Source organism: Podarcis raffonei, chromosome 2, assembly GCF_027172205.1.
Source record: "Podarcis raffonei isolate rPodRaf1 chromosome 2, rPodRaf1.pri, whole genome shotgun sequence".
In the NCBI taxonomy this organism is placed as follows: Eukaryota; Metazoa; Chordata; class Lepidosauria; order Squamata; family Lacertidae; genus Podarcis; species Podarcis raffonei.
Window position 1 is genome coordinate 106,079,843 of NC_070603.1, and position 16,357 is coordinate 106,096,199.

General features: G+C 47.7%; 1 protein-coding gene across 1 annotated transcript in view; it reads right to left on the reverse strand.

Moving 5' to 3' along the window:
• Window positions 1–16,058, reverse strand: part of LOC128408549 (laminin subunit beta-2-like) — a 69,019-nt gene extending 52,961 nt beyond the window's left edge. The window contains exons 1-3 of the mRNA XM_053378454.1: window positions 15,934–16,058; window positions 8,102–8,154; window positions 799–977 (exon numbers count right to left, since the gene is read on the reverse strand). Coding sequence (XP_053234429.1) covers window positions 799–977; window positions 8,102–8,154; window positions 15,934–15,941 — 240 coding nt within the window. The 5' untranslated portion in view covers window positions 15,942–16,058. The remainder of the gene's footprint in view (window positions 1–798; window positions 978–8,101; window positions 8,155–15,933) is intronic.
• Window positions 16,059–16,357: the final 299 nt, after the last annotated feature.

The following is a 16,357-nucleotide window of genomic DNA, read 5'->3' on the forward strand; positions in this document are numbered from 1 at the left end:
AAGCTTTCCTTTGAAAACCTGCTCTTTAGCGTTCAACCGGAGCAAACATCAATTTGGATTTTGCGCAGATTGCCATTTGCTCCAATTGAGCTTTAAAGAGCAGACTTCTGCAGGGGAAGTTCCAGAGCAAAAAAAGGGGGGGCACTCAAACACAGAGCTTTAAAGTGCAGAATATGCCTGGAAAAAGTAGAGTGGATAAGCCCACTGTCAGAAAGACGGAGGACACACCTGCAACTGTACATTTAAAAAAACATTCTACAATCATTTAAAGCAATGCCTTCTGTCAAAGAATCTCAGGGAATGTAGTTTTCTCCTCACAGAGCTTGAACGCATTCTAAATGTATGGCGTAGGTGTGACCTGACACCCTGATGTAACCAGGCTTTGAAAATGGACTAGGTTCCGTTGGTTAAACGCTGAGCTATATTGTTAGGAGCTTCTAAGTCTTCTAGAACAGAAAACCTTTTGCTCTTTGGGCCGTTGAACATCTTCTCAGGCTCTAGACAGGGCCTGTCCACGCAAGGAGAGTCACTGGGATTTCCTGGATAGGAAGGGCTATGAATGGCTACTGGAACATTGCCTCAAAAGTCTTTCTGCTCCCTGCAGTTAAAAAATCACAGGGTTTTCCTATTGCTGCAGCAGACCCAACACACCTTTCCTGTAACAATTCTGAAGGTACTGTACACAAACATCCTGGAAATGCAATTGTCCCTCTGGCCAGCAAGTTGACAACTCCTTTTTCATCATCAACTTCTCCCTCCCCATTCTTTCACCCTTGGCCAACACCCATGTGGCATTACCTGCAAATGGCTGACGATGCAGTACTCCTGAGGCCCCTCCAGGCCACACGTGGATGTGGCGCTCAACCTCTGCGTCCTCCCGATGAGAAGATTCCCTGTGGCTGGGTAGCAGCTCCCCTCTGAACAGCCATGGTACAACAGGTCGGGCGATTCTGTGCCCTGAGCATCGGCTAACCGGACTGGCCAGGAAAGAAAGAAAAAGCCCAAGGCTGTTTTTGGATCTTATGATCTGTCCACTGTCAAAAGTTCCTAAAATAGGTATCAGGGCTGCATGTAAAAGCTGCACAGAAGGCACCACCGAAATGTTATCCTGTTTTCCTTATGGAAAGAAAAGCCAGTACAGTGGTAACTCGGGTTAAGTACTTAATTCATTCCGGAGGTCCGTTCTTAACCTGAAACTGTTCTTAACCTGAAGCACCACTTTAGCTAATGGGGCCTCCCGCTGCTGCCGCGCTGCCAGAGCCCGATTTCTGTTCTCATCCTGAAGCAAAGTTCTTAACCTGAAGCACTATTTCTGGGTTAGCGGAGTCTGTAACCTGAAGCGTATGTAACCTGAAGCGTTTGTATCCCGAGGTACCACTGTACATCTAACTTTTCCCATCTAAGCAAAGATCTGGAACATGGTCTATAAAGTAATTGTCTGTGATACCTGCTGTCTCCATATGAAAAGGGGGAGTGGGAGAACCAACTCTGGGAAGGACTGATTGTCCCCCCAGATTCTCATCTCCAAACCACTCATACACTTCAGAGAATCGAAGGCTGTTTGTGGCACGCATTATATGAAAATTCTAATCTCCTCCACCATTTTGTCTCCAAGATAATGCCCATGGCAGAATGACATGATTGTGGATCTTGAGATTAAACAGTCGAGAGCCTCTAAGCTTTCTTCTCCGTTTTTAATTTGATATTCAAACACCTCAGATGATCTCCATGAATACATTTGGGATATTTCAGTAAAACTGAGAAGGCAACTAAGCCCTTAGATTAGGAACACTATTCAAGAGCTTGCAGCCCAAAGCAAGTTTATAATAAGATCAGGAGAACTACTGGGCATCGTATTCTTTCTTTTTCTAAAGTATTTTTTATTGAGTTTGATCCGTATAACCTAAATATCGAAAAGAACTTCATGAGACAAACAAATGAAAACTAAACCAAACCAAACTAAGGCTGGCATGGGATGTTACTATTTAAAAAAATAATGATAAAGTTTGTTTATCATTATTAAGTAGAGAGAATAATGGGCATCCTATTATTGATCCTAGGTGCAAAAGGGGTCCTTTACCTTTACCATTTTATACTGCTTTAACATTTATGGCTTCCCCCCCAAAAAATCCGGGGTTTTTATTTTAGTTGAGGGTGCTGAGGTACACTTCCCAGCACCCTTAATATACAACAGCTTCCAGGGTTCTTTAGGGGCAGCAATGTATGTTATAGTGGCGTAATGGTATGGTATGTTGTGGATGTGTCCTAGCTCTCATCCCAAATATTACATTTCAGAAACAAGTTGCGAGAAAGATGTGGCACCTGTTCATACCATCCTCTTGTGAGGGGGTGTGTGTGTGTGTGTGTGTGTGTGTGTAAACACTGTAACACTGCACCCCGAGGACCTGACCTAAATCTGTCATGGAAGCTCACGAGTGGTCCTTCCACCTTTTGATGGTACCCCCCTCTCGTTGCTCACCCAGTCGCATGAAGCAGCACTTGAGACTGGTGAAATAAGAACCCTTCCCTTCCTTGCTACACCTTCTCCTCCTCAGCGTCAGCAGAAAGCGTCCGTCACATGCTGAAGCTTTTAATACCAGAGCACAAAGGGTGCTTGTTAGTACTGGCAGAACACGGGGCTGACCTGCCTACGACCCTGTCAGTCTTCGGATCAGAAAGTGGGGCGGGGGAGAGGAGAGAAGGTCTGCATGTGCCAGGATCCTAGCGCTGATGATCGCGTCAGGAGGACTTTGTCAAAGGAATACTGTTAAGGAGAAAGCGGAAGCAGGCTACGAGTCGCTCTCACAGCGACTGCTGGTGTCTCCTGGGAACGGTTTTGGGAGCAAAGAACAAAACTAGGTTCGCGAAGAAGCTGGATAAATGGATGCTATGATCGCACTTGCATTCAGTGGGCCAGCCCTACCATTAGGCAGGGCAAGGGATGTGGGATGGGTGGCAGCAGTGCACACTCCCCCTTCAACATTTTCCTTGAGACCCCTAAACTAGCCTAGGTAAAGGTAAAGGGACCCCTGACCGTTAAGTCCAGTCGTGGCCGACTCTGGGGTTGCGGCGCTCATCTCGCTTTATTGGCCGAGGGAGCCAGCATACAGCTTCCGGGTCATGTGGCCAGCATAACTAAGCCACTTCTGGCGAACCAGAGCAGCGCACGGAAATGCCGTTTACCTTCCTGCTGGAGTGGTACCTATTAATCTACTTGCACTTTGACGTGCTTTCGGACTGCTAGGTTGGCAGGAGCAGGGACCGAGCAATGGGAGCTCACCCCATCGCAGGGATTCGAACCACTGACCTTCTGATCAGCAAGTCCTAGGCTCTGTGGTTTAACCCACAGCGCCACCCGTGTCCCTAGCTAGCCTGCCCGGTGCCAATTTTGCTGCCTGCCGCCTCAGGTGTGGGGGAAGCCGTTGTTGTTTTACCTGTGTTGAAGGAAGGTTCAACTACCAGTCTGACCTCTGTGTGTGTACTGTATGTTCTTCCCTTCAGGCACCAAAATGTCTCAGGCCAGTCTTGGTTGTGTGTAAAGCAGTCCCCCAAGCCAGAGTAGCTCTGGAGGACAAGCCTTTGCCCATTCCCATGTCAACATACATGGAGAGTAAGACTACTCATGACCACTAGCCAAAACAGCCACTAGCCATAGACATCTGATGTGCCGCTGTGATATCAGGATGGCGGGCGAGGTGGGCCTTTGGCCTGATCCCGCAGGCCTCTCCTTATGTTTATATTCTCATGCACACGTTCCAGCAGGGTGCGGCTGCCCTCCGCATGGTGCATATCCGGTTCAGTCCAGCAAGCGCTGCCCCTTCTCTTACCACAACTCCTGCCAATGATTAACCACAAAATATGGCTGTCCAGCCAAAGGCATGTCCTGGAAGCATTCCAAAGCAGCCTCACCTGGGCACACCGTGTAGTTTATTTTTTAAAAAAGACACAAGGTGTATGTGTGTGTCTGTCGGGGTGTGTTTCAAGACTGCCTGCAAGCCACACTTTCTGCCGTCGAATGCCTTTCTGCTGGTTCATAAATATGTGTAAATATTAAGCAGGGGAGATTTCTGCTGATAACAACGCTGATGTGAAACCTGTTCCCCGTTTTGTTTCTGCACATGAACTTCAGTGCTGAACAGCCTAGTAAAAAACGCTGGCCACCATGGAGCTAGCTGTGACTAAGGAGGGAAAGGCACTCTGCACATGTTCAGCTACTGCCTTCTCAGTTTATTGCTTTACATGTCCCAGAGAGAAACTCTGCTAATGACAGCAAATCCTGGGACTAAACGGAGTATCCTGTTCTTCTGAGCTGCTCTTGAGTGTTATAGATAAACTGCATTATTAGGACGAATATTACTGAAGAATACCTCATCATCATAAGCTCCTAGACTAGAGAGATATTAGATTGTGAGATAAGGTGGGAGATGATAGATAGATAGATAGATAGATAGATAGATAGATGATAGATGATAGATGATAGATAGATGATAGATGATAGATGATAGATAGATAGATAGATAGATAGATAGATGATAGATGATAGATAGATAGATACAGTGGTACCTTGGGTTACATACGCTTCAGGTTACAGACTCTGCTAACCCAGAAATAGTGCTTCAGGTTAAGAACTTTGCTTCAGGATGAGGACAGAAACCGTGCTCCGGTGGTGCGGCAGCAGCAGGAGGCCCCATAGGCTAAAGTGGTGCTTCGGGTTAAGAACAGTTTCAGGTTAAGAACGGACCTCTGGAACACATTAAGTACTTAACTCGAGGTACCACTGTAGATGATAGATAGATAGATAGATGATACATAGATGATAGATGACAGGTAGATAGATAGATAGATAGATAGATAGATGATAGATAGATAGATAGATAGATAGATAGATAGATGATAGATAGATAGATAGATAGATAGATAGATAGAGATAGATAGATAGATAGATAGATAGATAGATAGATAGATAGATAGATAGATGAAGAAGTTTGGATTTGATATCCCGCTTTATCACTACCCTAAGCGGCTAACATTCTCCTTTCCCTTCCTCCCCCACAACAAACACTCTGTGAGGTGAGTGAGACGGAGAGACTTCAGAGAAGTGTGACTGGCCCAAGGTCACCCAGCAGCTGCATGTGGAGGAGCGGAGACGCGAACCCGGTTCACCAGATTACGAGTCTACCGCTCTTAACCACTATACCACACTGGATAGATAGATGATAGATAGATGATAGATAGATAGATAGATAGATAGATATAGATAGATATAGATAGATGATCATGGAAGCTTGTAGAAGGGCATGAGTTCAGGTACTACCAGCATGACTTTGCCCTGCAACACAGAAAGCAATTGAAAATATTTTGCCTCAGCACATGCAGAGTGCCTCTGCCACGTGTTAACCACAATCTAACACCATGCATCTGGGATCATGAATAGGGCTTTAAGGAAGCTTTGAACCCAAGCTTTTTTGGAAATTAGTCACTGATCAATAGGAGTTATACCACCATCACTTGCGCATGGCTTTTGGGAATATTTCTGGGCACAGGTCACCACAGGGAGGTGTGGAGCGGAGACTGCAGTAGGTAGAAAGTATCTTTTGTTGCCGAGCTGGTGCAGGTTCGGCCTTGCCTTGTTCCTACCAGTCCCTGATGTGTCTCGTTCAGGATGGGCCTTCCGGCATGACTTGTGCACAGCACGCGTCTAGGCATGCTGCCACACGTAGGCCCTCACCAAACACGGGCAGAGAATATGCACATGCCAGTCACAGTCAGTCAAGAAAGCCTATATGGCACATGAAAAACTTGGTGTCTCTACAGAATAAACACACCCTGGCAGGGGTGCCAACTTGAATAAAATGTTTTTTGGGAGGAGGGCAAGTAAACAGTGTTCGAAACTCCCATTGTTCCAGGCGCATTTTGCAACAGGGAATTTCATTAGCGCGAGCAGTTTCTGAGCCCTGGGCGCGGTACCGCACCTAAGATTTCAGATTAAAACTGCAGAAGGGAAGGAAAGGAGGACCTTTTTCTGCCTCCCCACTTCCAGCTACTCTCTGAAGACTGGAGAAAAGACCCTCTTAAGAATATTAGGGGGTGGGGTGGACAGGGGAAGGACTAGACCACGTGAAAAATGAACACAATGTTTTAGCTGCAGTTCATTCATTTCCAGCTTCGTATTCTTGTTATACAGTGGTACCTCTGGATGCGAACGGGATCTGTTCCGGAGGCCCTTCGCAACATGAAAATAGCGCAACCCGCAGCGGCGCATCTGCGCACGTGCGGGTTGTGATTCGCCTCTTCTGCACATGCGCGTGACGTCATTTTGCGTGAGCAGCAAAACCCGGAAGTAACCCTGTCCGGTACTTCCGGGTCGCCTTGGCACGTAACCTGAAAGAACGTTACATGAAGCAGACGTAACATGAGGTATGACTGTATATTTTAAAAGCGCACCCAGCCATTCCGCTGTTGCGCCCGTAACCTAGGTTTAAGGTGCCATTTAGCTCCTAGCTTTCATATCTCAACGCTGAAATTAAACCCTGTCTTGCATCATCGATCACATGGCACAGTGCACAGACACCATTGGAATGGCAGTGCCCATCAACTTTGGGGGGCCCTGGCCCCCTCAAATATTTTATATGGGTGGCAAAGACCCCTTGGTCCCTATGAATTGGCTCCTGTGTTCCTTGGCTAGTACCATCAAAGTTATAGTTCCCCTATATGTCTCCACCTACCCCACTGTGAACGGTTTTTGCTTCAGTGTGAATTGGGGGTGGGGGGGGCAGCAAGTCAGAAAAATCCACTTCCAAGCCTGATTCCAGTCATTACTATGACTGACAGAGACTCTCTAGGGTCTCATGTAAACGTCTTTCTCATCCCCTGCTACCTAGTTGCTCTAACTTATGAGATGCCAAGCTTTGAACCTAGAACCTTCTACATGCAAAACAGGTGGAATCCTGGAATCTTAGAACTCCAGCACTGGAAGGGACCACAATGGTCATCTAGTCGAAGCCCCCAGCAATGCAGGAAACTTTTGCCCAACATGTGGCTCAAACCCACAATCCTGAGTTTAATGCTCTACCGACTGAGCTATCGCAGCTGGCTCAGAGCACACCATGCATTTAAAACACATCCATCACAGGTTTAGAACACAGAACTTCCCCCATAGAGTATCAGGAACTGTGACCTCCTCGTAGTTCCCAGCACCCGTAACAATCTACAGTTCCTAAGATTCTTTTGTGTTACAAACCTGCATTGGATGTGCTTTAAATGCATGGCGCAGGTATGCCTTTAACTACTCCGCCTACACTAGGGTCCCCCAAGGTTCTGCAGATGCACAGAATTCAGGATTGTAGTGCTGCAACGGAAGGAGAAATTGCCCCAGCAACAACAAAATCTTTATAGGCAAATAAGGAGCATGGGAAAGCCCTTTACAGTCATACCTCATGTTAAGTCCGCTTCATGTTATGTTCTTTCAGGTTATGTCCTGCGGCGACCCAAAAGTACCAAAAAAGGGTTACTTCTGGATTTCGCTGCTCGCGCATGCGCAGAAGCGCAAAATGACATCACGCACATGCGCAGAAGCGGCAAATCGCAACCCGTACGTGCACAGACGAGCCGCTGCAGGTTGCACTCTTTTCATGTTGTGAACAGGCCTCCGGAACAGATCCCGTTCGCAACCAGAGGTACCACTGTATTTGGAAATGTGCTACTCTTGTACTATATGTAGTCAATGGAACTGAAACCACCTTCAGATTAGCAGGCAACCGCATGTAAAGAGACTGAGGGCTTGCCCACACTTCCGCTTGTCCTGCTGCTCTCCTCCGGGGAAAGCTGATCTTTACTGCCAAATCGCAACAAATATCCATTTGGTTAACTGCGGAATGACGTTCGTTCTGATTCAGTGGCAAAGAGAGGGTTTTCCCGGTGAAAGGCAGTGGGGCAAATGGAAAACTACTCAGACCCGTGCTTTCCAGGCAAGGGCCAAAGCAGAACTGTGGACAAGCTGTTACACACCCAGGAATAATAATAATAATAATAATAATAATAATAATAATAATAATAATGATGTCCATCCCCACAGGGATGTGTCCCAAGTCTGAGCACTTACCCCAGAGAAGCAAGTAGAGAAGTAGTGCCATGGGCAGCATGGGAAGTTTCAACCTGGAGAGAGGAAAAAAAAAACAGGTCGCTCAATAGTGTTGTCCCCTTTCTGACTCCCTCAAAAAACATTGTGGGTATATTACATGCTAGTGGGAAGGACCTCTGAAGGGCTAGGGCTTCATTCATGAAGGGGAAATATCAGGCGTACAAATGGCTTGAGCAGGGGTAGGCAGTCTAAGGCCCGGGGGCCGTATGCGGCCCAATCGCCTTCTCAATCCGGCCCGTGGACAGTCAGGGAATCAGCGTGTTTTGACATGAGTAGAATGTGTCCTTTTCTTTAAAATGCACCTCTGGGTTATTTGTGGGGCATAGGAATTCGTTCATTTTTTTTTTCAAAATATAGTCCAGCCCCCCACATGGTCTGAGGGACGGTGGACCGGCCCACGGCTGAAAAAGGTTGATGACCCTTGTGCTAGAGTATAGGATGGGTGGGGTTTGGGTATGAGGCACAGAGCCCAAAAGCAGTCCTTCCCCCAAGCTGGTTCCCCTCCAGATGTTTGGAAGAACATCATCCCCCGTACAGGCAGCGTTTGGGGAAGATAGGTGCTGTAGTGTCCAAAACTTTTGGAGGGCACCAACTGGGCTAAGAGTGGCCCAGAGAAATATCTTCTAGCAGGCCTTGAGGCCTGATCCAGGCGGGGGGGGGGGGCAATCTGCCAATATGGGCCCCATCTGCACTGTAAATCTAATGCAGTATCGTACCGCTTTAAACTGTCATGGCTTCCCCCACAAAGAATTCTGGGAACTGTGGTTTGTTAAGGGCGCTGTTGAGAATTATTGGGAGACACCCTTCCCCTCACAGAGTGACTATTCTCAGAGTGGCTTAAACAGTCAATCTCTCTTCCCAGCGAATTATTGTTTATGTGAGAGGCATGTTTAGGGAAGCTTTTAATGCATTACTGTATTTTAATATTTTGTTGGAAGCCGCCCAGAGTGGCTGGGGAAGCCCTGCCAGACGGGCGGAGTATAAACATTTATTATTATTATTATTATTATTATTATTATTAGGGGGTCTCCTAACAAACCCTCAACATCCTTAGAATTCCCAGGATTCTTCGGGGGAAGCCATGACCAATTAAAGTGATGTCATGGTGCTTTAAATGTGTGGTGCAGATGGGCGCCAAATTTTTGGGTGGTTGTTTCCTCCCCCCGCCAGTTCAGACTAATTCGCTGCTGGTCCACACGTGATTTTAAAATCTGTACGGATTTACATATAGACACCTGCAAATTGTGTCATGTGGGCTTGCTTGTTTGTGCCCTCTGGGGAACAAATTCAGCAGGAATTTTACGTGTGAGAGGTAGAAGAATAATTTGCAAGGCTGGGCATAAGCGGAAGTGGTCAAAGGAAAAGGCGGTTGTGTGTCCAAGTGTTGAGGGAAGAGAAATCACATGAGAAGAAGGTTGGATCATGAGGAGGCAACTGAAGAATAAGGCCGCATACGCAGCATACATTTAAAGCACCAAGAATCCCGGGAACTGTAGTTTGTTACAGGCACTGGGGACCGTAGCTCTGTGAGGGATAAACCACCGTTCTCAGGAGGGGAAAGCCATGTGCTTTGAATGTATGACGTATACACAGTTGTGAGGACTTAAAGGGCTTTGGGGGGGGATGGGGGCAGCTGCAAGTTGTCCCTCTAGACCTGTGGTTCCCAACATGGGGCATTTGCCCCACGGAGGGGCAATTTGATTTTTAAGGGGGGGCAATTCGAGAATGAGTTATTAACAGTGAATGGCCTTTAAGGCTTCCTCCACGTGAATAGGAGTTCACTTTTTGAAGAATAAGAATTATACGTCACTGGGGAGGGGGGGGCACCAGGATTTTAGAGATGCTTAGGAGGGGCACGGCTGAAGAAAAGGTTGGGAACCGCTGCTCTAGACACAGACCCCGCCACTTCCACCTCCAAAATTCCCTGCAGCTCGTGAAAAAAAAAACCACTCAGGAACTCCATGACACCAAACTCTACATAGCGGGCAGTTCCAAATTTCCACCACACACACAAACACACCCTTTCGAGTTACGTAGAAAGCACACAGCCATCACCTCTGTGATACCCTCGACAGCAGAAACCTCGTTCCTCCTGCCCTGGAGGCAGATTTGATGGGGGGGAATATTGTTCAAGCAGACACAGCGGCCCCCATCCTCCCGGCAGAGCCAGCTTCCTCGAGTTGCTCCTCAGAGATGCCCTTAGAATACTCACCTCGGGGCTGGGGCTGCCCTGGCCTCTTCAGGTACTGATGCATCTGCTGCTGCTGCAAATAAGGGGCACGGGAGATTTGGGGAGCGAGAAGCCGGGTCGATGTCTTCCGCTCTCCCTCGCTCGCCCCGACCCACCCACAGCCCTGCAAGAAAGTCCGCTCCTGCCCCGTCAACCAAGAGTCCCAAGTCTGCCGCTGTCCAAGCCGTGTGAGAACTCCGGCCGTGCGAACTTAACTGGCGGTGGGTAAAAATAACCCGGCTCTCCCCCAACCCCTCCTCTCTCAGTGTGGGCAAGCAGGGCTGGAGACTGATTTTTATTCAAATGGAGCCGGGACTCTGAAAGGGACTAACGGTCTCTAAGCTACGGGAATTGTCACAGCCTATTCTTTCTGCTCCGCGGCACACACAGCCTGCCCTGCTGCAAGCACAGGCCCAGGGCCGGCTCGCTGGAAGGGGTGAAAAAGGCTGGAGGATTCTTCCTCGGGGGGAGACTGAAATACAAGGCCCAGCGGCCCTCCCAGTCCAGCCTCGCCTGCCTTGGGGAGATGGTGGTCTGTGAGGTGAAAGCTAGATACAGGAGGTGCATACACACACACTATAAACCCCCTCCCGCAAAGAAAAAAGGAATCACAAAAACTGTAGTTTACCCTTCAGAGAACTACAGTTCCCAGTGCCCTTAACAAAACACAGTTCCCAGGGTTCTTGGGGTAGGTGGGTGTGCTTTAAATGTGTGGTGTAAATGTAGCTTTTATATGCCTGTTGTCTTTGTCCATGGAGTTTTCTTGGCAGAGATACTGGAGCAGCTTGCCGGTTCCTGCTCCAGGTAGATCACGTTTGGTCGAAACTCTCCACTATGACCTGTCCATCTTGGGTGGAGTGCTCACTGGAAGGACAGATCCTGAAGCTGAGGCTCCAATACTTTGGCCACCTCATGAGAAAAGAAGACTCCCTGGAAAAGACCCTGATGTTGGGAAAGATGGAGGGCACAAGGAGAAAGGGACGACAGAGGACGAGATGGTTGGACAGTGTTCTCAAAGCTACCAGCATGAGTTTGACCAAGCTGTGGGAGGCAGTAGAAGACAGGAGTGCCTGACGTGCTCTGGTCCATGGGGTCACAAAGAGTCGGACATGACTAAACGACTAAACAACAACAATATGTAACTTTAGTCTAAAATCTGACTTTTTCTGGGTGAGGGTTTGGTCTCTCACTGCACCTGCCAGTTGCCACAGCTCTGCTGAGGGAAACTTGCAGATATCAGGAGTGGCTAGAATTGTGCCCATTGCTCATTTCTGCTCCAGTCTGCTCAGCGTAAGAATGAGGGTCAAACTTGATTCGGTTTGCATTTAAAGAAGAACCTACTTCATTTGCAGTTTCCGAAACAATTCGCGAACTGAAACAACCTTCGCCTCTGAAATTCGTACATCTCCAAATTTTGCAGCTGTCTAGCCAAGGAATACGGGGGGGGCAGGGGGGAAATGCATGGACTGGGGCAACATGTGCATAAAAATGCATACATACAAAACTAGGGGAAATTGCTTTGCAAAAATGTGTATAATAGGCACAATTTCACAGGCAAGTATATCAGGATAAATTCGCACTCGAATGCCAATGAATTTTCCCGGGGGCCTTTGAAAGCAAAACAGCAAAGCGTTTTGCAGAACTGAGCTTAAGGCTGGAAAAAATGAGGAAATGAGAGAAACGAAGGTTGACAGATTTACCCATCCCTAGTTCATAGAGAAGCTCACTGCAATTTGAACGGCATGCTAAACAAGATCAACACCCCAGATTGCCGGTCCCCTAGCTGGGACAAGAGTTCACGGCCTGGTAGCCAAGGGAGCCTGTAGCGGCCGCTGCCGAGAAAAGAAAGCTGAGCACACAGCGCTGGCTTGGCCCGAAATTGGAAGCTGTGGGGACAAAAGAGGTGGCCAAGCCCATGCCTTGCCCAGCCACAGTCCGTTCCCAGGGAGCCTGGCAGCAGCCCGGCAGGAATGCACTTGTTGTGTCTTGCACCAGGCTTTCTCATAAAAGCACCAAGAATAGCTTATCCTCTCCCATTCTAAGCAACTCTCCCTGCCCAGCCTCCCTTCGGCTTTGATGGGATGCTTGCCTTTCACAGAGGGGGCAGGGTGGGAAACAGCCAGTGGCTCCCACCCCCCACCCACCCCCTTACAGCCTTCATCAATGGCTTCTCCAGGCAGAAAAGCAGAGCTATTCCTGAAGCTGGGCTTTTTAAAGATATATTCTCCGTTGGCACTGGGTTGCCAGGGGGTATTCCTCCTGCTCTGCACTGAGGATGGGGAGTATAAAGCCTGGAATGGGGGCAAAAGTCCAGAGAGCCAGAAACCATAGCCTCCCCCGAAGACAAAAACAGGGGTTTGGCAATGAACACCGAGAGCAGGCCAAGCCATCGTGTGGGCTATGCATTTCCACCATGTGAGGGCATGCCTAGGGATCAGGTTGCCAGCTGATGTGCTCAGCATCATCATGTGCTCCACCAGCAGAAATTAAATGGACAGGCCTTTTTTTGTATGTGTAGCAACAGGATTCTCCCCCACCCCCGTTAATGATACAGAAACTCTGCCAGCAATTAAGTGGTGGCCACACCTAAGAGAGGGGGTCTCAGGTTCTTTTATCTTTTCATTAGTTGTTGCTGCTCACCTGTGAAGGTGTGCAAGCAGCCTCGTCTCCCTGCCCCGCTGGGCTTCCCTAATAATAATAATAATAATAATAATAATAATAATAATAATAATAATAATTTATTATTTATACCCCGCCCATCTGGCTGGGTTTCCCCAGCCACTCTGGGCAGCTTCCAACAAAACGCGCACGTCCTGATCAACTCAATCATGGGCGTACCAAAATTATTAGGGTACACTGAGCCAGGTATCTTGATAGCTGAGACATGCTGATTACTATACTGCAGACGCTGCATTTTTTACATTTCTCCCCCAAAACAGAGTGCATCCCCCAAGGGTTAAGGTGATCCTACACTAGCTAGATACAGTGGACGCTCGGGTTGCAAACGTGATATGTGTGGGAGGCACGTTCGCAACCCCCAGCGTTCGCAACCTGTAGTGCTGAGTCTGCGCAAGCGCAGGTCGCAATTCAACGCTTCTGCGCATGCGCAAAACGTGATTTTTGTGATTTTGCACATGCGCGAGCGCCGAAACCCAGAAGTAACCCATTCTGGTACTTCCGGGTTTCAGTGCGTCCGTAACCTGAAAATGCGTAACCCAAAGCATCTGTAACACGAGGTATGACTGTAATGGGAAATTTATACCAGAGAAGTCTGGTGTTTGCTTCTATCCTACAAACAGGAGACTCCAAGTACAGTGGTACCTCAGGTTAAGTACTTAATTCGTTCCGGAGGTCCGTTCTTAACCTGAAACTGTTCTTAACCTGAAGCACCACTTTAGCTAATGGGGCCTCCTGCTGCCGCCGCGCAGCCAGAGCATGATTTCTGTTCTCATCCTGAAGCAAAGTTCTTAATCCGAGGTACTATTTCTTGGTTAGCAGAGTCTGTAACCTGAAGCGTCTGTAACCCAAGGTACCGCTGTATATGGTTAATGTATTTCCAGGCCCCACAAGACAACTGAAATTTCATTACACACGTAGCACGAGACACTCAGGCTGCTAGACTAGGGACTCACCCACACTTCTGCCTTCTGAGTCTGAGGGGTTTTCCATTTGCCCAGCCACTTTCCCCAGGAAAACCTGCTCTTTAGCGCTGAACTGGAGCAAACATCCATCCGCAGGAAAACCCAATTATCGATTGCTCCAATTCAGCAGTAAAGTTCGGGACAAGCAGAAGTATGGATGAGTGCCTAAGTTCAACTCTTCATCCTCTCAACACAGTGTAAAAAAAATTCAAATGACTTCATAGACAAAATACATCAAAAGCCGAAGGGCAGAGGGGCAGCTCCTTTTTATAATCCACGGCCCACATTGTCAGATCTGGGTTGTAGAGCCAGAGATTTCATGTAGTCCCAGTCGAGAAGCCCATCTCAAAGCAGGGGGCTGCACATGTTTCTGCACTACAAAAAGAATCTGAACCAACAGAAATGAAATTCAGTGACTCCCATCAATTATACAAATTAAACATAATTGCCCTACTCTTTGAACTGTTTTAAATTGGCTCAGAATGCAACTAATGAAAACTGTAGTTTTAGAAGGGTTTTTTATTTTATTTTTAAAACTATGATCTGAGACTTTATCCTTGTAGCAGTGGCTTTGTGAAGAATAGGCCACATTATTATTATTATTATTATTATTATTATTATTATTATTATTTGCCTTGTCTTCTCTGTGATTGCAAGTAAAAATGTTAGATCCACCTCAAGGGGAAAGTCAACTGGTGTGAGTTGCAAGAACTGACTTTCTGCTGTCTTCTTGTGATAGAGTGACTCTTTTAGCAGTGGCAAGATTTGCTTTGGCAGCTTCGAAAAGTTTTTTCCCCTTTACTCTTTTATAATGTGATGAACAATGTATATATATAGAGAGAGAGAGAGAGAGATAGCATTTTTGGTGTGTGTGATTGTTAATGATTGCTTTCTTATTTTCTGTTGTGACCAATGTCTGAAAGAATAAAAGATAGACAGACAGACTGGCCTCTATGTGCTTATTTTGCATAATTTATTCTTTGAGCTGCGGGGCATGGAAAAGAACTATGTAGACTCCTCACACCCCAACTTTTGACAACTGAAAATCTCAAATTTGAGCAGGCACCGCCCAAACACTTGCAAGTCTAACTTCATTGCCTTGAGGGCTAGAAACTTGCTGCCTAAAAAAACACACACACAAAAACTGAAAGCTGAGTTAAGGTTTTTTGAATTGCGTGCCAATTTCCAGTTATCGCTGGAACCCTGCATTGTTCTAAAAAAGCAGCCTGGTACTTGACTGGGATCCTTACTCTTAATAAGTCCTGAAGGCAAAGTTTAGCTAGAAAAACTCACACACACACACCACACACACACACACACGTGTGTGTCTCTTCCACAGAGCACATCTACTAATATTCTCTCCCTCCCCACTTTTTGGGGCAAACAACCAACCCCCACTTTCTCCCATTAAACATGCCAGAATAGAACCATCCCAATTATAGCAAGTGGGGGGTTTTGTGTGTGTGTGTCAAACTCAGCTCTTGAGGTCCTCCAAGCAGCTTAGCTGAGCAGAAATCTCAGGATCTGCTGCTTCTTACCCTTCGGCCTATGCTAAGAAACGGATCGTTTGCAAATAAGCTCCCTTTTTTTGCATTCAGTCAGCCACCTTCCAGCCACCCACCCCGTTGCAAAATAAAATAAAATAACTAGTTACAGGTAGGTAGCCGTGTCAAAACAGAAAAAAAAATCCTTCCAGTAGCACCTTAGAGACCAACTAAGTTTGTTATTGGTACGAGCTGCCTTGTGCATGCACACTTCTTCAGATACGAAATAAAATAACTAGACGCCCTTCGCACCCACCCCTCCTTGCCTGGCAGCAGACGGCTGTCTGTTGGGCTTGGAGTGCAGAAGGAAGCCCGGAGTTCTTGCTTGTCAATTTGCCAGGCCTGGGGAATTGGGAGAGAGAAGGGCCCGACTCCTACCTGTTCATGTGTCCCTGCTGCGGTTCTGGGCCTTGGGCAGGCAGCTAGTGAAGTGCTGCACCCCTGGCCAATTTGGGCACATGGGCAGCCCGCACACAAACTCTCCGTGCTCAGTTTCGTTCTCTCTCTCTCTCGCACACATACACACACACACACCTCAAGAGCTGGGCTGTGCTTTCCTGGAGAAAGCTCCCAGGCAGCTCCTCCTCCCTTCGTGCGGTGCCAGGCGATGGGAGGGAGAGAGGGGAGGGCTCAGCCCTCCTTTTTGCAGCTCAGCCAAGGTAAGGCAACGGGCCAGGTGGAAGCGCTCCCCTCCCAGCTAGGGAGTGGTGTCATGCCACACAGAAGTATGAGGTGACCTAAGCCAGCGAGGCCCGGCCCGGCTGCTGGAGTCCCTGCAGAGAACTGCAGGTGTGCAGGTGTC